At 34.4% G+C, this 21898-nt stretch overlaps 2 protein-coding genes across 3 annotated transcripts in view; one reads left to right on the top strand and one right to left on the bottom strand.

Annotated features, from left to right (window-relative positions):
• The window catches only part of Pdk1 (Phosphoinositide-dependent kinase 1), a 60331-nt gene extending 38756 nt beyond the window's left edge, over positions 1–21575 (top strand). The window contains exons 1-5 of one of the 2 annotated variants that reach the window (XM_089701580.1): positions 15987–16436; positions 18068–18326; positions 18437–19387; positions 19643–19920; positions 20017–21575. In XM_089701580.1, coding sequence (XP_089557706.1) covers positions 16287–16436; positions 18068–18326; positions 18437–19387; positions 19643–19920; positions 20017–20121 — 1743 coding nt within the window. In that variant the 5' untranslated portion in view covers positions 15987–16286 and the 3' untranslated portion in view covers positions 20122–21575. Of the gene's footprint in view, positions 1–15986; positions 16437–18067; positions 18327–18436; positions 19388–19642; positions 19921–20016 lie in introns of those variants that run through there. The other variant, XM_089701581.1, reaches the window with a different exon arrangement.
• LOC149484082 (uncharacterized) lies at positions 10128–13686 on the bottom strand. The gene is made up of 2 exons (XM_089701609.1): positions 13460–13686; positions 10128–12089 (listed from the first exon to the last, which is right to left on the bottom strand). Exons 1-2 carry the CDS (start codon positions 13549–13551, stop codon positions 11657–11659), a joined length of 525 nt encoding a protein of 174 aa, XP_089557735.1. The 5' UTR covers positions 13552–13686; the 3' UTR covers positions 10128–11656.
• Positions 21576–21898: the final 323 nt, after the last annotated feature.

Below are 21898 nucleotides of genomic sequence, written 5' to 3'. Positions count from 1 at the left end.
GTCTACTTCGCGTTTTTGTTTGTTGTGCGGATGTTGGGACGACCGTGTTTGCTGTCATTTAATTTTCGAATAAGATTATCTATTCCAGTCGGAAAATTAATAACTCATCATTTGAAATATCTACATCGGAAAATTACATAAATGAAAGAAACATTGATACTAGATAATATTATCTCCACATATGAAAGTGGTATAGGTACTATGCAGTGAAAACAGTGTTTACCAAAGGATTTGCCAGAAGTCAGAACGCTCTTTGTTAAAGGTTAAATTTATAAATAAATAAGTTATCTTATAAAATACTAGCTTTCTGCCCGCGGCTTCGCCCGCGTTTTCAAAGAAAACCCGCATTTCCCGTTCCCGTGGGATTTCCGGGATAAAACCTATCCTATGTCCTTTCTCGGGTATCAAAATATCTCTATACCAAATTTCATGCAAATTGGTTCAGTAGTTAAGACGTGATTGAGTAACAGACAGACAGACAGAGTTACTTTCGCATTTATAATATTAAGTATGGATATATGAGCATTTATTATTACCTACTGGCAGGTTGCTACTTTAAATATAGTTTGATATTATTATTTTAATCCATTTCGTATTAACACAACAATGTAATGAAATTGAATTTGCGTACAATTAGAGTGATATTCGTCATACAATGATCGATTGGCGTCATTACGCTTAATATTACGCTTCTAGGTAAACATTAAAAACCTATAAATGATAAATTCCAACAATTGATTATTATCAGTTTTAAAAACATGAGATTAAATAAATAATAATTATGTAGTCGGTTGAAATTTAAGAAACTGATCATAATTATTCAAACATGTTTTTTTTTCATTGATATTTCATAAAATATTATGTAAGGTTACCTAACATTAAAATTTTCAAAAAGTTGAATTTGCATATCTTTAAACGTAAGTCCAACCTCATGCTCATCAACAACTTGATATTCGAAAACATGTATAATTCACGTTCCGGTTGATTAATTTTATTATATTATGTATCAAAGATATCCCATGTTCAAGATACCTACTTGTTGATATAATTTTCGTTTGTGTTGCCGGCAGGTGATCCGTCTCGGTTCGACCGCGCTGGTATTATGTCTGGCGTACGCGACGCAGACAAGGGCAAATTTAAATATGTATTTAGCGGAGCCGGCAACGATCTTGGACTGTGATATCCAATCGGTATTCTTTAAATATCATCATGCACAGCATGCAGGTTATGGTTTTATAAATGTTATACAAATTATAAAGGTTTAGTCAATTTTTAAAGTTAGTGTTTTATACATAAAAGCATAAGACTACAGATAAGTCAATAGCCCAGGGCATTGGTATCATCTTGAAAGCAAAATTTTTCCATAATAAATACACATTTGATCACATCGTTTATTACCCTCAGAGTTCGAGCGAACTCTCTAATTTACAAACCTCAAACAAGATTAAAAGCATTTAAGCGATCGTGTTACAATAACCTCGGTGCTTGTATTCACTGTCTAGACATAATAATTAGAAGTTTTCGCTGAAAAGGTTCAGACTTCAGATGACAGTTTCGTATTTGAATAAAATGCTCATTGTTTTTATGAACGCTGCTCTGGATTCCGGTGCATTGTATGTTATATTATGTGGGGATTGTAAAAAACCTCTGAAAATTCTTCAGAGTTCCCTAATTTGGTAGGTAGAGAAATACTAAATAGGTTTTAGTATTTTATATGTAAGTATGTGGGCTTTTCAAGATTATGCGTAAGCGCGGTTTTTTTATTGTTACTTTATTTTGGTGCTCGAAATGGATGCTTACAGTATCAGATGATTATTAAAGTTTGAATATTATTAGAGATAGGCCAAATATTCGTTTTATATTCGGTATTCGGCATATTCGGCAGCTGTCAGCAAAGGACCCGTGTATTATAATGATTTGAGTCTACAATGTAGTACAGTGTAATGTGGTAAATATTTTAGAGTGTAGCTTTCTGATTTTTTAATCACTGAATCTTTATTTTCAAATAAAGTAGGTTGGCAAAAAGATAATAACTTAATTAAAAGTATAGGTATCTAGCTGTACCGAATATTCGGTACAGATAATAGCTAGTAATATTAGGTATATTTCTATGAATTATCAGCTGTTGAAATTTTAATATTAATGATCCGTTTAAATACGCAATAAATAATGACAAATGAATAATAAAAACAATATTTTCGCTTAATTAACAACAATTATGTCGTAATTATACGAATCCGTAATATCTATTTGCATTAAAACTACACTACACCTTTGTAATATGGTAGAAATCCAAAGTCACCTTGTCCTTTAAAATAATTTCACTTGATATGTACGTCTGTTTTGCGTCACCTCTTGCTTTATTGTTATTGAATTTATTACAAAAGAATATGATAGAAATCTATACTAATATTATAAAGCTGAAGAGTTTGTTTGTTTGTTTGTTTGAACGCGCTAATCTCGGGAACTACTGGTCCGATTTGAAAAATTCTTTCGGTGTTAGATAGCTCATTTATCGAGGAAGGCTATAGGCTATATACCATCACGCTACGACTAACAGGAGAGGAACCACGGGGGTGAAACCGCGCGGAGCGGCTAGTACAATATATGTATGTAGTACGAAAATATTCTGTGCAATATTTTATTAGGTTACGATAATTCGATAATAGCAACAAGTACCTAAGTGAATCGATGTAATTATCAATGCTATCTTACCAAAAGATTTTGTCTGTATCTTTATTTGGGTGAGGACAATGCGCTGAGATTGGCGCGCACGCCTGCGTTGCCTCATGAGTCACCGGACCACCCACATTACACGAGGCTCTTTATGGTTTCCTACATCGTGACTTAGGAGATGCAACCTAACAATTACAGTCTAATGTGTGTATTGCACAGATTACAAATATAGCTTATGCGTGCATGTTTCAAAAATTATAATAGTATTCAATACTAAAAACTAAATACATAGTATAAATATGTATATAGTATATACTTAGATTTTATTTATAAGCCATTTAATATATTTTATTCACTGTCTACACGTGTAACGCTTAAGAAATGCGTATGATGCGTTACGTTCGTAACAATGTCACTGCGATGATTTGACCGAGTGAATGATTTCATAGTTAAAAAGTTATATTGTCAGGAAATTATGCATGTGTAGATATTATTAGTATAAACAACACAGCTATACTGTTTATAAACGATCACATAAAATATTTCAATCAATAATAAACGAAATCAATTAAATGTTTGCGGCGCAGGTACATGGGAACGCACAAGATGAGGTGAATGACTGGGTCCTCAACCTGAGCGTAATGGCGCATGAGTGCTCACTGCTCACGGCCGCGCCGCGGCCGGCGCGGTCCTATGTCCTTGGACTCGGCCATTTATAGTACAGAAAAACCCACATACAAACCGCACCAAGGTGCGAATGCTACACTACTTGTACTTTATTTAGCCTTTAGGACTATAATATAACAGATCGCGTTTTGTTTTTTTTTTTACTTTACAAGGAAAACATTATTTAGTACTCCTTATTGCACGCCTCATAAGCGAAGCGTTGAGGTGGGTACTACTGTCACTTCGCGCAAAACATCTGATTCTTCAAACTTAAAATGTCTTTATGTATCATACATTGCACTTGTAAGATAATACATACACACACATATTAAGAAAAAACACTATTTTTAACGTTCATGATATTTTTGATGTCATTTTTGTTATTTAAACTAGTTAAAAAACAGTTTAAAAAGTTCTGTCTTGGACGTCCGTGTGTCTGTATGTGCGGATCCTTTTTCTTGTTAACACGATAGCGACCGAAATACTTTACTAATCGAGTCTTTTTTTTTCTCTTACGCTTGAGTATGCTCAGGAATAGAACCCTTTCATTTTTCAGGGTCTGATTCGATGTGGTTTAATTGTTATTAAATAAACAAAAATAATAATTAATAAATATTTATTAAAAAAAAATTATGAGGCGTGCACTTTTGGATTTTCCAAATTATTTTAAAGATTTCGCCTTTAGTTGAAAGCCAACAACAACATGCTAAAATATATTGTGTACCTAAAGGACCATCTAGCATGGTATTTTTCACCGAACGATATTATTTTAAATTAAGAATACGAAATATAATTATTAGGGATTTTAAGAACTTTCTAATGTAAAAAATAAACACGTGTCCGTGAAAGAATGGATCCCTAACAAACAACCCCAAGTTATGAATGCCGTTTTTCTCAATCATCTCAATGTTTTGAATGAGCAGGTAAAATGCGGCAGTTGTTTAACATTTTAACACAAGCTTAAGTCTACAATACACATTTTCAAAGTTTTAAGGCGGTAACCAGACGGGCAAATAATGGAATGTCTGGAATGTAGCTTTGCGAACGATGCAACGGCATATATATGCAATGGCGAACGACCGCGTCCGCGTCGGCGCGCGCCGTCTGACATGCATTCCCTACACTTGAATCACACACCACACTGGGTCTTTATTCTAAACCTATTTAATGCACGAGGTCAGAATATCTTCATTTTAAATACAGCTTACAATAATTTTAAAGATTTTTAATTACAGTGTTATTCAATCTCTGGTGATCTTCAGCTAAGACAAATAATTTTCCGGGTAATATGTCGTATAGATAGCAAAATTTTTTGGAAGTTCTCTTTACTTCACAGATATAATTATCACTATAACTATCACTTTTGTAATTGTTATTATAATTGTTTCATTTTATTTCTATAATGTTAACATGGCGGTTATCCACAATTTTCACAAAGCCTTTAATTAATTATTTATAATATTAAAAGTTAAAACAGTGATTTGCTGGAACAGTTTCAATCAAATGCTTTTTGTTGATGTTGACCGACGTAGAGTTCAGTGGCCAGACACGGCACGTTGTTGCTTTTTTCACGTTTTGCCTCGCCTTTTGGGGATATGCCTTGAAATAAACAATTTCAGCTTAAATAAATTCTTTATGTAGGTACATTAAAACTTTAAATGTAGTTAAAAAGAACTTAACGACATTATATTGTATACCTTTGACTGACACAAATATTATAAGAAAAATAAGTCTCGATTATTATAATTTCAAATGAAACGGTCAATGGCGTCACGGGCAATCCGGTCGCAGAGAGTTGAACGCATCAGCAAAAGGTTTAGCCTTCGTGGAATTTGCACTCACACATCAAGGTTTATATATACCAGGTACCTCAGTTCGAGGACTACCAACAATTTTTAAAACCTGCTTCAAGTAAATGCTTTGCTACATAATACTCCACACCGTGTATGTTTATGTTTATTTAAAAATCAAATATTTTAGAATTATTTATAAACTATTGTTCAAAATATTTTACTATATTATCAGAATGAATAAATATGCGCGTTTTTCGTTTACAACTCATAGCACGTTGCGCGCACTACGTAGGGCATGTGTAAGAACCACGTGGTTGCCGCCATTTTATTGAGATTTTGCGCGTATTCTTTACCCTACTAAAATATGTGATTTCATGAGAATAAGGTTTTATTGCATTATTTTGTGAGTAATCGAATTCATTTATCAACACTTTCTCATAAAACAAACTCAAACATAATAAATTTAAATTTAAATAAGTTCGTATATTGCTCAAAAAATCAACATATAATTTTAGTAATCTACAAAGATTATATTATAAGTATCATTTAAAATTAAACTTTCTAATTGACCTAGATAGAATAATAAATCAAAATAAACTGATCTATAATATTGGCGCCAAAAGTAGCGTGGTACTCTATGTTAATGGCCGCCGTTCATTGCGCCCGCCTGGGTGTATTGGCCGAAGCACGGTACGCGCATCCTGCCTGCTACGTTAAGTTTATGTTATCCCTTTCACACTGCTATCCTATTCCCTTATGTGAAAGGGACGTCTATATCACGTGCAACGATTTTTGTGCCATAGAAGGACGCACCCCGAGATCAATGCACTTTTCGAGGACGGCGAGGCCGTTTTTATATGAGTACAATATTTGGCTTCTTAGGCTGAAATTCGGATCCTAAGAGTCGGCACTAAGACCTTATTTAGCAAAATCTAAACTCGACGTCTAGACGCGCGGGTAGCGAATAAATGTTCGTAAGTACAAGACATTCCTCTTGCCGGAATACCGGGTAAATTTTGCGTGCCTGTGGCAGCGCGGCGCGGCATCTCTGCTGTGTGCTGACTACAATTATTACGAGTTACGACTCTCTAGATATTTTTAAAAGACACGCTTTAAATAGAATCACTTTAATGTGTCTAAATATATAACATTTTCCACGTTGTTCGTCTATTTAACGCAAGATTTATGTCTGACAGCTTATTAGCGTTCTCTATTTCTGTTATAATTGTTATGATATAGGTATAATATTATAATAACAAATCAGTTTTATTTATACATATTACCTTTACGCGTACACAAAAATTTCTATTTTAGGTTAAAACTAAGTATTAACATTTTTAACCAGATCATTAGCCCGAATTTGTAATTATACAAGCACGTTACGTTACGTCTGAGATAATTTTTGAAACAAAAAAAAATCGCAGTCGGATGAAACCCATTAGAAAAGGAGGGGAATATGATGAAAATAAAAGGAAAAATAAATTACGGTCAATCCGAGCTCGGGAAGTGGGAGGGGGGAACTTTTAAGAGAAAAAAATGGTTTCTCTCGATTTCCGACAAAACTACAAGTCCTACGGAAGAAAGTTCAATGGCAAAGTTGTAGGTAATAAAAAGATCTACTCACAACTTTTATATTTACAATTTTTTCACATAACCTCAAAATTTACGTGAAAAATTAAAAAAACCAAGTTTTTGGTTTTTTATTTTTATCTACATCAAATTTTATTTTTTTTCTACGAAATTTGGTGGAAACTTACTTTATTATGTCCCAAATACACTGTTATTTATTTGATTGAAAATATTTATTTTTTCGCCTTATTTTGGATTAATACCAAAAAAACAACCTAATTTTCAATCGAAAAGTCACCCGTCAAAATATCAGCTTTTTTCAAAAACTTGGGGAGCCTTTTATTCATTGAAATCTCTACTTTCATATGGTGTAAAAAAAATAAACATTACCATAGTAAATGTTCTCAGGAAATGCATACAAACAGTGTGAAAATGAGCTTTTACTAAATCAGGCACACTTCTCAAGCTACCTGAAATGTTTTTATCGACATCATTTTGCTTTTGAATATGCTGTAAAATATTATACTTAGAACAGATAATTTTTTTTCTTTTGAAATATTACCGAAAAGCCGATACAAGAGAAGATATAGAGTTCGAGAAGTGTGACTGATTTAGTAAAAGCTCATTATCACACTGTTTGTATGCATTTCCTGAGAACATTTACTTTGGTAATGTTTATTTTTTTTACACGACCGCGATTTTTTTGCACTTTTTATTATTTTTAAAGGGATCTACCCCAGTCTATAATAGGTGACTGCATTTAGGAAATTGCATTTTTAGTTTTAAGTACGTGTTATGTTGATATAATTTGTCAACCAACAATGTGACATGAATATTTGGAGCTCAAAAACGATGCCACATCTGCAGTACTTAAGTGAACCGGAAGGATTATCGAAGCCCTTGCAACTCGGTTTCGATGACATGGTATTATAATTATATGTAATAGAATTTGATATGACTTCCGTAAAAATCCTTGATAATCGATAAATTGGGATAGTGAGTAGGTAACTAAATAAAATCTAATATTTCGAAGGAGACCTTGATAAATTTAGAATCAGGAGTTCACCCTACATTGCGTAGTTAAATTCTGTTAAAACAATTTGGGGGTTATATTAAAAGAAAATATTAGCTATTTCAAAAAACAGTGCATACAATGTGTGTTTACAATGTCTTATGCGTATAACTCTCTGGTTGGTATGAAATGTGCTATTAACTTGCCCTCGTACATTCACCGTCTTGCTTCGATCCTTTTCAGTTTTTACTTTTTACACGTGATACGGTCTTGAGACATCGTTTATGATACATAATAAATATACTGAATTTATCTTCACATATGGTCATCATTGTTAAAAATGTTATAATTAATAAATAAATATGAAAAAAGTTATTTATGCTTAATAACAGAATGAATGATAAAACAGTTTTTTTAATGAAGCTGAGAAAACTTTATAATTATAACTCATATAATGTAAAGTCCAAAAAAAGAGTTTAAGGCCATTCTATCTTCCATGATGACCGATATTAATTATTGATCGAAGACAGAGTACCTACAGCAGGTGGGTAGCAATATCTTCAGCGTCGAGTTAAATGACCCTCACAAGGCCATTATATGTATATTATTATTTGCGACCATTTTCTTATAACCTTTACTTGGCGACTCCATTTTATTGACATGACACGTGCTTTTATTTTACGGCTTTGAGTTTAAACCCGGTACAATAATATTTTTTGCAATCTATTTCTCGTATAAAAATAATAATCTGTTGCTTATTTTTAACAACCATAATAATTGGTTTTATTCTCATTTTGTTTGTGAAGTGTTTTCTTTTATCCAAAATAATATTTTATACTAAAATAGGAAGTACATCTAAGTATGTTAAAAGAGTTAAGTCGGTACCTTATTCGTTTCCCTTAAATATTTTTACATTATTTGTATCTTTTAAAATAAATTACGTTCCATGGAACGAACGGAAAATATTGGCATAAAAAACTGCAATAAATTTTCATTTATTGATGATGGCTTTATATTGAATGCGTTCAACTGTGAACATAGACCATAGTACTAAAAATGCGTGTTGCACTTGCACTTGACTTGGTTCTTGCTTGAATATCCTGTTTAACAATATTAATTAATTGATACCTATTTCTAGCAATCTACTAGGTACATATACTTTTTTGGACCAACAAAATGTGTTCTTTTTTAATGAATATTTATATGTATAATCGTCAGTGAAGATTAATTATTTGTCATCAAGAAAAAATTGCAATCCCTGCATATATTAATGTGAAGTCAAAACATAAATTTTGTTTCATTCCGCTTAAATCTAGTTTACATTTCCACGTTTAACTATTTATTAACACGACTTACACGTGTCTTTAAAATCTAAAACTGCATGAACGACCATGAACGTTGTTGATATGTAAGTATGTAAAATAATATTTTACTGCAAGTGCAATGATTGTTGTCACTAAGCTGCGTTAGCTATAAAATTTCTTTAGACATTAGTAACGATTAGGGCTGTTACAAAATACGATCTACTAAACATACTAATACTAACAAAATGTTTCACAAAATTATAGATAAAAATAAAACGTAATCATATTTTAGAGTTCTACATTTTTTCTTGAATCATAAAATACTTTATCAATGTTGAAAATTCCCTTGAGTAATTTTTCAGCCCTAATTACAATGAATTATAATATTATGTTCATAACTCCACAATAACATAAATGTATGTATAGACTATAGAGAATGTAAAATATTTATTCCGGTTTATCAGCTGTAAGAAATTGACACTTATTGCACGGTGCATGTTTATTTATCGCTGTTTATAATCCTCCCTGGATTGTGCCACTAGAGCAATATATTTTTTTCTATTAATCTATGAAAACTTTAGCCATGTTCCTACGTTTTCCTTTTTGTCATATCTTAATTATTAAAAAAGAGGATCGTAAGAAATAGGACAGATTTTCCGTTATGTTCCGTTTTCCATAAAACTAATTTTTGCAAAACGTAGGAACATAGCCTATATTTTTCTCTACTAAATTATGAAAAAAGTAATTAAATCGGTCCAGTATTGGGGGAGGAAACAGGAAACTATGGAACGTCGAATTTTAACGCGTAATTTTTCTAGGTATTTTCTCCAGTTGTCCCTGTCGCGCTCTACTGGGGAGGCTTGAGGCACAGATTAGAGAATAGTTACTTTGTAACAGATACATCACTCCCATACAAAAGCTAAAATACCTACGCTATATTTACCTACAAAATGCGCCGCAACTCGGCCGCAGTAAGAAATGTACTCTACGAACACGCACCGAGAAGCGAGTTTCCCGCGCACGCCGCGTGATTGCGTCATCAAACGAAAACTAAAGTTTTCGTTTTTCGGGTTGTACCGAGCGCGTAAATTAAACACAGAGTTGCTGAAACACTTAATTTTTTATTTTAATTATATTTGTTACATTATACAATAAAAAAAATGAAATCTTATTGAAAGTAGTTGTTTCCTTCGGTTTCACCTGCGTGGACCCGCTATGTGTCTCCTGTATAAAAAGCAGCCTGGTAGGTTTGTGAGTTTCTTTGTTACTGCGTGGCTCGGGGGCTGCTGACTATATGGCTGAGATTTACGGGTTCACGGGTAGAGGGTTCATTCGGGTGAATCTGCGGCCACAAGACCAATACAGATAAAAATTATATGTGCTTTAATTTTATGAAATGTTCAATGTTTTTTTACCATCGCTGAACTTACGGTTATTCAATTTAACTGTTGTAAAAATTCTGAATCTTATGAATAATTTTAATAAATAATCTTTTGGAAAGCAAGGGCAAGGCGGAATGAAATTAATTTTTTTGTAACTCATTCAGCAAAGTACTACCCGGCCGATTCATCAAAACTTTGTCAAAATTAAGTAAAAATGTTTTTTCCAATTCTTCGACGTACTTATACGCCTTAAAATGGATATACAGTTTGGTATCATCCATATTAGGTGAATCTTTTAATTGAGCATTAAAGTAGTCGCAGTCATGTTTTTTACCACATTTGTGTAGTAAATATCCTGCTACGTTAACGCGTTTTTATCCGGCAAGTCAAAACGGTAATCAACATCACCGTTGAGCGCTACTGCAGAAGGTTTTCTGGAGTGACATTCCGATGGTTTCGGTGTCTCAAAAAATGTCTCTGCTTTCTGAAGTAGTTCGCAAACGTCCTCTTGGCAGTTACTAAAGCGGGAAGTTTGCATCATATTGCTGAGAAAAAGTTTAGAAAATGCTCTCATGAATTGTTTTGGTGTAGGGTTTTTACAGTTTCCACCCTGTTGCCTGACAGTTCCGAAAAAGTTCTCAAGAGGGTCTTGATTGAGTCTTCGCGTGAATAAGAACTTGATTCCCTTTGATTCTAAATCTTGGCTCAACATGAGTATTGATCTTATGGTGATCAGTATATTTTTGAATGTCTTGATTATTTTTGTAGTATTGACTCCTTTAGTTTTATCTATAGCTTTTATGTTTTCAAACATCTTCGCTGCTTCTTCTAAGGTGTCAACTTGATATGGTTTCGAAGTGAACGCTTTTTTATACTTGTTGGTGGATGCAACTTGACTGGAGTTAAGCACATCAAAAATATTATTCATTTTTTCTATAAAATCTGCAGTGTGTTTTGCTTCTTCGGGTAAAACATTAAACTTAACGAGAACGTTAATAGCAGCGAAAACAGATCGGCTAAAAATTTGAGCTGCGTATTTAACTCGCATTTTTTGAAAATTATTGGGATGGATATGTTTTTCCGTCACTTTTGGAATCATTTTCAAATCTTTCTCTTTTTGTTTATCAAACATATCTTCTATATATTTACATGATATTTGTTTGCCGTCGATCACAAAATTATTGGTGAGTAGATTGTTTCTAATACATTTGATCAGGTGGGGAACGTCAAAAACGTAGTAAATTTTTTTACCATTCACTTTATTTTATTTAATTCCCTTTCAAGCTTTCGTCTTTTCTGATTTTCACTTTTAAGTGAATCGCGAAGTTTTCGTTTTCTTGGTGTATCAGTAGATAGGGCGAGTGAAGTTTGTGTGGGTTCGTTCTTGTTTTCTGAAGCAGTTTGTGCACATGAAGACTTTTTGTCTGGAACTTTGATCGTTACTGCTGATAGGATATTAGCATACGATTCCTTTGTTTGAGTAGAAACATCACGGCGGTCTCCTTTAGTATTGGTTTTGGAGGTATTAGGTTGGTTCGGAAGTAGTTTCATGGGTACAGCATCAGTCAACAACTGTGGTTTGCATTTTATCTGGGTTTCATCAAAATGAAGCGAGCAAACAAAATGAGTAGTATGCTTTGCAGTAAGTAAATCCGGTCTACCGATGACTTCAAGCCATTTCTTTCGTCTGAAAAAAGGAATAAGATGCTAAAAGGGTTCCGTCTTCCGTACCCCAAAAAGAAAAAAAACCGGCCAAGTGCGAGTAACACTTATCCGTCCGTCTGTCCGTCCATCTACCAAGACCATTTATCTCAGGAACGCGTAAAGGTATCAAATTTAAATTAACATCAAATACTTGTATGGAACACTCGGTGCGCGATTCCGACTCGCACTTGGCCGGTTTTTTCATGCCGTCCTCGCAAATACAATAAAGGTAGAACCGCACTTCCGAGGCGCGGCGCGGCGCTGCAGCGGAGTGGCGCGGCAACTTCTAAACGCACTTTAGCGATACTGAAGAGTCGCGGCGCGGCAAAAAGATTCATTTGTTTGTTATCTGACTTATAAGATGGACGAAAAAAGCGAAGAAGTAATCGAGGTAGCCTTATTATGCAGAGGCAGAAAAACTGGAAAAAAAGGAAAATCGGTCTACCTATACGGGTACATGCATGATATACCAAATTAACGATATAAAGAGGGAGAATATTACACACTTTTTCCACGGCTTTTAAAAGACCCTGTTCGATTTTATACATTTGTATTTACCTGATTCATATAATTTTCGTTTTCTAAATCATATAATTCAGGATAATTACACACAAGACTAATTAATGGTTCTTTGTCCATCGTGATGTATGATCGTTCGCTCGCGAAAGTTCCAGTTGATCTGAGAGTCCGTGCCGCGCCGCGCCTCTATGCCGCCGCTAGGTATATCGCACTAGCGGCAGAGGCGCTGCGCGACGCGGCGCAGCGCGGCAAAATATTCTCCAGGAGGCAACTCTGCCGCGCCGCGCCGCGCAGCTCCGCTGCTGCACCGTTGTAGTGCGTTTTAATTCATATAAAACAATGGAAAGAATATCATTCCGGCCGTGTCGCGCCGCTGCCGCGTAGCGCCTCTCCGCTGCAGTGTCGCTCAAGTGCGGTTCTACCTTAAACTAGTAGGTAAATTGTGATCGAAACGTCTCGGGTTCGAATCCTGCCAGACCCACATGGTCGCACCCGGGACCTTGTGCTTTAGTGTGTTTTTTTCTAAAAACTTATAGTACTTAGGTATAGGTGCATTTACAATTTGTAACCGATGTTGTTAGTTCTTACGGTGATGGAAAACATCGTGAGGAAACCTATACACCTTAAATAGCCAGGGCCCTATTTAATAAACGTTACAATTACAATTCAGTACATAAACAATGCTGGCTCTGTTCATTTGTTACCAAGAAAGAATTACTATTCTCAGCTAACCAAGTCAGCATTGTATAGGTACTAAAATGTGATTGTAAATTAGCGAAAATTAATTCTAATAAAAAATAATTAAAATTAAAAAATAGCGAGAAAGTACTTTACCTGTGTTCCTGTTTAGGCAATTGAAAAAAAGACAATTCCTTGTTATTCACTCTTGAACTCCGACACCCGTCCACATCGCAATAACCGGGCATCTTGGTAGCGAGCGCGGGAAACGTGACGCGGGTGCGCAGTCTCGCGTGTGCCAACCAACTGCCGCTTGGGTCGGTACCGACCTACTGTGCGGTAGGCACTTATAGCGCGACCTTGAGCGAGTGACGGAGGCCTGCTTGAGGCATAGCGTGAAAGCAATAGATAATAGGAAAACCTAATTTTGAATTCTCTCACTCGTTTTGTTGGCTCTTAAGTGTGCAGCAGTACTTTAAAATGAAACAATGTTTTTAATTATTTTTCACTATATTTGATAATAGAGCACTACATGATACATCCCCATGTTTGCACAATCTTGAATGCTTTTTTGTAAAATATAATATAAATATATTATCATCCAACTGAGGTGTTGGTTGTGCATAGAAGAACTTTGTTATTTTTTTAATTAATTTAGGTTCAATATATTTATTGCAAATTGCAATACACATTTTATAAAGCAGGTCAGTTTCGTCATTGAATACCATAGCCGCTAACTCGCCAGCCAAAGTGTTTGTCAACTTGTCATCGCTTGCTGTTTGTTATCGCTGCGTTCCACTGTACGTTATCAAAGTGTTTTGTTATACAAAAAGCTTTACAACGACGCCAAAAATAAACTGCATCATGGCCACAAGATATTAATATCTTATAAGTTTGCTCAAGTATTATGTGGCTCTAAAGTCTAAACGTCGTCGGTGCTTCTTGATTTTAAAACTACCGTCTAACAAAATATAAGTTTAGACAAGTAATTTATGCACTCTACGTTTGAATTATATTTTAAAAGGATACAATAAAATTAAATAAATACCTATTTACAAAATTGAATTTACACGATCTATAATCATCCATCATATTCATATACAAGTACATAATATCTTAAAGATGTCGATGGTAAGCCGTACAGCGTACTATCAAATTCTGTTGAATAATCTAGAGTGCATTTGGTTTAGGTACATATAACTGACCTACGTGTGCCACGCCTGCTTCAGTAATCATAAAAATATTTAAAATTTTCATGATATCATTCAATCCTTATCTGCTTGATATGGCGCAGGCAAAAAAATGGTGCAGCTTGCAAGGTGTATTTATTTATCAAATGAAACTAAACCAGGTGCTGAGTTCATTGCACCAAGCTATTATTTTGTTTTTGAACGAAGCCATGGGTCTCGGGGGTTGGGAAGATGAAAAACTTTCGAAACACCTGGCTTCTTATGTACATTGTACAGTATACTGACGGCCTATGCACAAAAGCAGATGTTATAAGTTGGTTTCTTTTTATTCTCACTATTGCTTTAGATTTATACTGTTTTTGTATTGAATTATTTTATGGGTTTGTTGAGGTTACTTACTAATTACTATGTCTACACAAACACAGTCAATGCTAATAGTACGCACCCAATAGTTTTGAAAATCTATTCCAAATGCCTTACGGGGATATGCTTTTATTCAATTCGACAAAATATCACTATTCACTATCACCTAGTTACAATACACAAGTTGACTTTTCTTCAAAATAACTTTCAGCATCGTGACCGAAGTTGCGTATTTACATATTATATTTAATTAATTTCCTAAAGAAAAAAATATTAGAAATTGTTCAATGGATTGAATTCCGTAAAGCGACAAGTACATAATACACTGTATAAACACCTACCACCGAGCTTACCACGTGCCACAAACAGCTGCACTATTATAAAAAAGATATGTATTCTTTTTTTTGTGCCTATTTCCAACTAACGCAAGTTAAATGACATAATTTACCAGGCACAATACAGTATTTTTATTTAAAAGAGATTTAAATTAAAATTGTAATGGCTACGAGAAAAATTAATAGAGGTATAATATAAATTAATAGAGGTATAGAAGAAGTTTAGTGTTAAAGATAACGTAAAAATAATTCAAAAGACATTCATTGGTGACAATAAAGCCGCTCCACCATCTTGATATTATTGATCTATTTCCCGTTCCAAAGATCCATATTGACGTCCCTCCCCCTGCCGACCTCTATACTTCTGCATTTCCTCTTTCAACGAACATCCATTTTATTATAATGGAGATAATATAACTTTCAAAACATCATGTGATTTGGTGTGATTATTTGTATATAATATATGTACTTAATGTAGAAATTAATTTGTATAGTTACTTTTACATTAAATAAATATAGAAAAGCTTAATTTACTTGGTAATAATTTATAAATAGGCCCACATATAATTATTCTAATTTCAACCATTGACAAATGGATTTCACAAAGCAAAATGCAAAATGTAAACAATCTAAGGGAAGGTAAGGTGAATGACATAAAATTTTAACGATGCATCCCTTTTTTTGCAATGCGATAAGGGCATAGTGCTCGGCGCCAAGTTGCGATGACGCGGACGTTTGAAAGCGGGGGAGCGGGGTTCCACATTACACGAACAGGCGGCGCGCCGTACGTACCACGGTTATTCCGTCTACCGAACGGAGGACGTAGTCAATGCTTCGCTCGCGTCAAACGTTGTTTGTTAACTAGTTTAGTCTGCAACGCGACGTCGAGTCGTACGGTCGTGTCCGTGTGCAGTTAGCTCGATTTATCAATTTATTATTTATTTATTTGTACCTATCTTGCTGCATTCCTGTTTTTTATTTCTTTGTATATTTAGTAAATTAATAAATAATATCACTTAATAAATAACCTAGTTAATTCTTCATGAACTGTGATTGTGTTTTGAACTGATATAAAACGGTGTGATACAACAACGTATGCGACGGGTAGAAATGAGCGGATTGACCATAAGAGTAAAAAGGGGATCGAGGGGTAGTGCTACTCTCTTGGAAGCAGCTAACAGAATTCTTAAGCTTCTTGGTGTCAGTTCTACAAAACGCGGGAAACAATCCTCGCCCAAATCAAAGGTAAGCTATGCGGCACCATGGATGCATCTTTTGGTGAAATATTTGAGTATTGCTTGATAAAGATTTTAATATTTGAAGAGTGGGGTCAATTTTAATTAGAACAATATATGCTAAAATGATAAATGCATCATATTTTTATACATTAACGAAATTGAGCGATACAGAAAAATTTCATTTACAAGGCCATTAATAATTTTAAGAAACAATAATGACGTGGCATACGGATATAATATTGTATACAATTTTACACAAAATTAGCAAAACTTTCGCTCCAAAGCACTGAGCGTCGATGGGAACTTTCGCCCGTTTCATGTGCAACGAAAAGCAAGTACTCGGTGCGATGAGCGCGCCGCGTATGATCGGTATGATGCAAACAGTGATGGCGGGCGCGGCACTGACATGGCATCGCACTTGTTTGTTCACGCGTCGACGGCGTGACCACCTTGTTTACTACTATGGATGATATAGAATCGCATTCATCACTTTACTGGCGTTACTTGAAAAACAATCGTTACGTTCAATTTACTCTAAATGCTTATATTCTCAAAAGCAGTTAATTGCACATTTGAAATAAGAAAAATGTACACATTGGATAACATCTACAAACATAAGTAACTACCATCCTATAATAATATTTTTAAGAGAAATATAAACATAGATAATAATTTGTTTTGAGACACTATCATTCATTCATAGCGTGCGTGGCCGCAACTTAAGTAAGTATAAGTAGGTAGAGTAATATTATGAATTATAATGTTATAATAATAAAATAATATATAAATTGCGTGGACACTAAATAATGTAAACATTAAAATAAAAATGTCCTTTTTTTATTTATAAAAATTTAACCTTTACACCTTTTGTAATCTTAATAAATGTTAAGAAATAATAAATTAATTGAATTATAATGTAAATTTTCTGTTCATATCATTAAAGATTTGTATGGTGGGGGGATTGAGGTCAAATACAATGTAGGTGCGCGAAGGCGGCGGAATGCGTTACGATGGGAATGCGCTCAGAGTACCGTTGCGGCGGTGTTCACTGCCACCGTCACAACGGAATGCGGGACATACTTCCTTCTACTTAGACTAACTAGCGTATTTGATGTTATGAGTCACGCATTCAGTGTTCTTAATGTACTTACTTAAACGAAATTGTATTTAGCTGGTTACATTCACTAAATACTTCTTTGAATCATAAATTATATGCAATAATAATATTCATTATATTTCATTCGTTTTTTTTTTCAAACGTTTCCAAAAAAAAAACCTTATGAGCCCCGTAAAGTTTTTCATTGGTAGATACAAGTTACGTAGAAAGTTTATAATAAATTGAAAAAACAAGAACTGGTTTACAATTGTCACCGGTACACATTTATTGAATGTGGGCTGTGCGTGTGACAGTTAAAAAACATTGACGCTTCAGTTTTTCATAATCTTAGTTCATAATATTTATTTTGGATTCACGAATTATAATGAAAGCGGCGGTTAATTTTTAATAAATTGTTTCACAAATAGTAGTATTCAACTGAGAGTTCGTTAACGTTTCATATTTTAATTTGCAAAGAAGCCTCAATTTTATTTCAAGAGTAATCAAAGTCAGCTCGTTTAACTGTATATTTTTTGTTACAGTCTAACGGCCGAGCCGGTAGTGAGGTGCGGGCACCCATAGCCACAACAGAGTTCGTCGCCGATTCGCCAACTAAAATGCAAGCGTCCCAGGCTGCCGCTGCGCCTGTGCCTACTCCTACTTCTACACATGCTTCCAGCCAGTGTCACAGGCATACGAAACGAACTGCTAAGGATTATATATTTGGGAAACTTATCGGCGATGGATGCTATAGTACCGTTTTCTTAGCAAAAGATATACACACTGGGAAGGAGTATGCAAGTGAGTATTTTAAAACATGGTAATATTTTAAACCTATTGTTACTTATATTTATTACTAATGGATAAAAATGCACAATTAATATTAAATTTAATTTCTTTTTCTCTTTCAGTTAAAGTGTGTGAAAAGAGTCACATTGTACGTCACCAAAAAGTTCAATACATAAAACGTGAGAAAGATGCCTTGAACATGTTATTTAATGTGCCTCACGGTTTTGTCAAACTATATTGCACATTTCAAGATGATGAAAGATTGTACTTCGTTTTATCTTATGCTAAAAATGGCGAACTTTTACATTACATTAATAAAGTAGGATCATTCGAATTAAATGTAGCAAAATACTATGCCGCTGAATTATTGTTAGCCTTGGAAAAGATGCATGCTAAAGGAATTATACATCGTGATTTGAAACCTGAAAATATATTACTAGATGAAAATATGCATCTTCAAATAGCTGACTTTGGTACAGTTAAGATTCTCGACCCAGAAAAGATTAGAGGTCCATCATACAATTCAACAGATCATAACGTCGAAGAACCTACGGAAAATTCTGATGATCAAACAAATGACCGTTCAAGGAAAATAAGTTTTGTCGGAACAGCACAATATGTGAGCCCAGACCTTCTACAAAATAGAATAGATACACGCGCTTCTGATTTGTGGGCGTTGGGGTGTATTATTTACCAGATGATATCAGGATTACCTCCATTCAGAGCCTCCACGGAATTTCTGACTTTCCAAAAGATATTAAAAATGGATTATGAATTTCCTGAAGGGTTTCCCGCTGACGCAAAGGACTTAGTTGAAAAGCTTCTGGTTTTAGATCACACTAAACGACTTGGAGCTAGTGATAAAGGTGTCACATACGAAAGTATTCGTAAACATCCATTTTTCGATGGTATTGACTGGGATGACATTTGGGAACAAACCCCACCAACCATTTGTCCATATTTGCCCGGAGGGTCTTTCGAAGAAGAATATACGGTACCAGATCATTTAGAACCAGGATTAGGCAAAAACCAATTAGTACGTTTGTGGGAATTTGACCTATCAACCTCTAGAGGTAACTATAATTTTTAAAACGAATGTTCATCATAAAAAAGCTTTTTTTTTAATATTTGTCGTATAAATCTTCTCTACCTACCGTTTTTAAATAAAGATGGGCGTTATATGAGTATTGTCATGTAATCTTTCCGGTATGCTATCGGAACACTGTACTTATACGATTTAAATGTATGAATTAATTGCCCCACCTTATCCATCTGTTTATATATATAAGATACCTTTTTTCGATATTAGAAATTATTAATCATTGCAGGTATTCTAAATATAAGCCCTGATGAAAGACGTCGTCGTCTCGAAGTACAGGCTCGGGAAAATAAATGGCATCAGTTTGTGGATGGGGAGTTGATTTTAAAGCAAGGATTAATAGAAAAAAGAAAAGGTCTTTTTGCAAGGCGCCGAATGTTATTATTAACTACCGGGCCACGACTTTTCTACGTAGACCCAGTCAATATGGTTTTAAAAGGCGAAATCCCTTGGTCTTCAGAACTACGCGTCGAGGCAAAGAACTTTAGAATATTTTTAATTCACACGGTAAGCTATTTAATGCAATTTGAGCTACAAAAATAAAAAATAAATAAAATAAAATAGGAATATGTTTAATTAAACTATTTTGTTTTTTTTCTACAGCCTAATCGTACGTATTATTTAGAAGACCCACAATCTTACGCTTTAGAGTGGACACGAGTAATCGACGAAGTGCGTATAGGCACATATGGACGAGACACGACTTAAGAGAGAGGCGTGTAGGCTGCCTCGAGTCGCGCCCGGGCCGGGCCGCGCGCCCGCACCCTTTCGCTCTCCGCACGGCGAGTGCACACTTTTAGGATATAACTAGCCTTCATTTCGAGCACGAAATCATCCTGAGAACCTTTCGTAACAGTTCGTGATTGGCGTCCTGAAAGTAGCAGCAATCCTTTAAGTATGCAACGGCCACGGCAGGCGAGCGCCGCAACAGCGGGCGGCGCCACATATGTTCCCAAGCGTACGATTACTCGCCCGCGCCGGAAACTCTGAACAAGGAGGAGGACAAGAGAAGATGACTTGCAAACACCCTTGAGTGTCGAAGCTGAATGACTGATTCCTATTAGAAATCCTGACTATCATAAATTTATCAAAATTATATATCTTAGGTTTCTTATTTAAATATGATATCAGTGGTGATTTGTAAATATTTGTCGTAAATTATTATCGCAATTTTTTAGATTTAATGTATAATGTATGGGCCATAATTGAGGCCTCAAGTAAGAATGGACTTGTTATTCGCCACCCGCGTGTTCACTAAGCCCATTCCAGTTGGTAACTAGGCAATTTGTAGCTAAATTAATAATTATTTATTTATTTAATTATTTGCCAACGGAATGTGACTGTTGTACAGTAAACTAGTAACTGTAGGAAATTGGTTGATTTCTATATTAATAGTTGTGTATGCTAGCAACGACAACTGTTCTGATTAGATTTAAGTTGTTGATGGTAAAAGGCGGTACCTATAAAAATGGAATCGACCGAAAGAATGAAAGATAGCTTCTTAGGAATAATTAAACTGGGCAAAGGATATGAGACTGATAGCATTAGAAATTATAACACTCCGGTCTCTGCTTTTGTCTAGTTTTGCCTGCTCTCCGATTATATTATTGTTGAGAGCGCCAGTGCTGATCTTAACATGCATTTCATGCATATTTTGCACTATAATCCTGTTTTGCAAAGTATACTGATGAAGCCACCACGGCATTAAAACCATGTTAAAGTATGTACCATGATTTTTATGATTTTCAATAATAATTAATTTAATAAAATTATAGAATTATGTTATGGTGGAGTACTTGTTAATTTGGATTTAATTTAATTAAATAAGAATTGGATATATTCAATGTCATGGCTTTGATGATTTTGATTATTATTTTATTAAACATGCCTTAGCTTGCCTGGGCCAAAGTAGAATAATATAATTTGGATGAAATCCAATCAAATCTTGAAATAGTAATAATTAATTATTAGACACTCATTCTTCAATAACCCAATGATTATTGACAAAATTCAACTTTTCCATGACATTGTTAATGCATAAAATAATAATAAAGCTGCATTTAAAACCTAATTGCTGTTAACTATACTAGTTAAAATTTGTATTGCGTAAATTCCAAGTAACAGAATAAGAAAGTGAATTAAAGTTGATTTTTAAAATATAATGTCTTTTCATTTCTGTCCTTATTCAAATGAATCTGAGCTTTGGAGATTTCATACACACATGACACAATATTGAATATTATCTTGTTATTAAAATTTATATAAAAAATTAAAAGAAAGCAAAAACTTACAAAGTAGACATTATCTATAACATTATATATTTTTTTCTTATACATTGTTAATTTACTTGTTTGAACACACTCATCTCAAGAACTATTGGACCAATTTCAAAATTTATTTCACCTTTGTTTATAATTTATATTATATCATGTGATATGTGATACATGAGCGCTATGGGCTATATACTGGCTATATAATATGTACC

This window comes from Colias philodice, chromosome 12 (genome assembly GCF_061535455.1).
Source record: "Colias philodice isolate Cphi_HAF_F1 chromosome 12, ilColPhil1 Martin Lab GWU primary, whole genome shotgun sequence".
NCBI lineage: Eukaryota > Metazoa > Arthropoda > Insecta > Lepidoptera > Pieridae > Colias > Colias philodice.
This window is presented reverse-complemented; position numbering and strand designations above follow the sequence as displayed.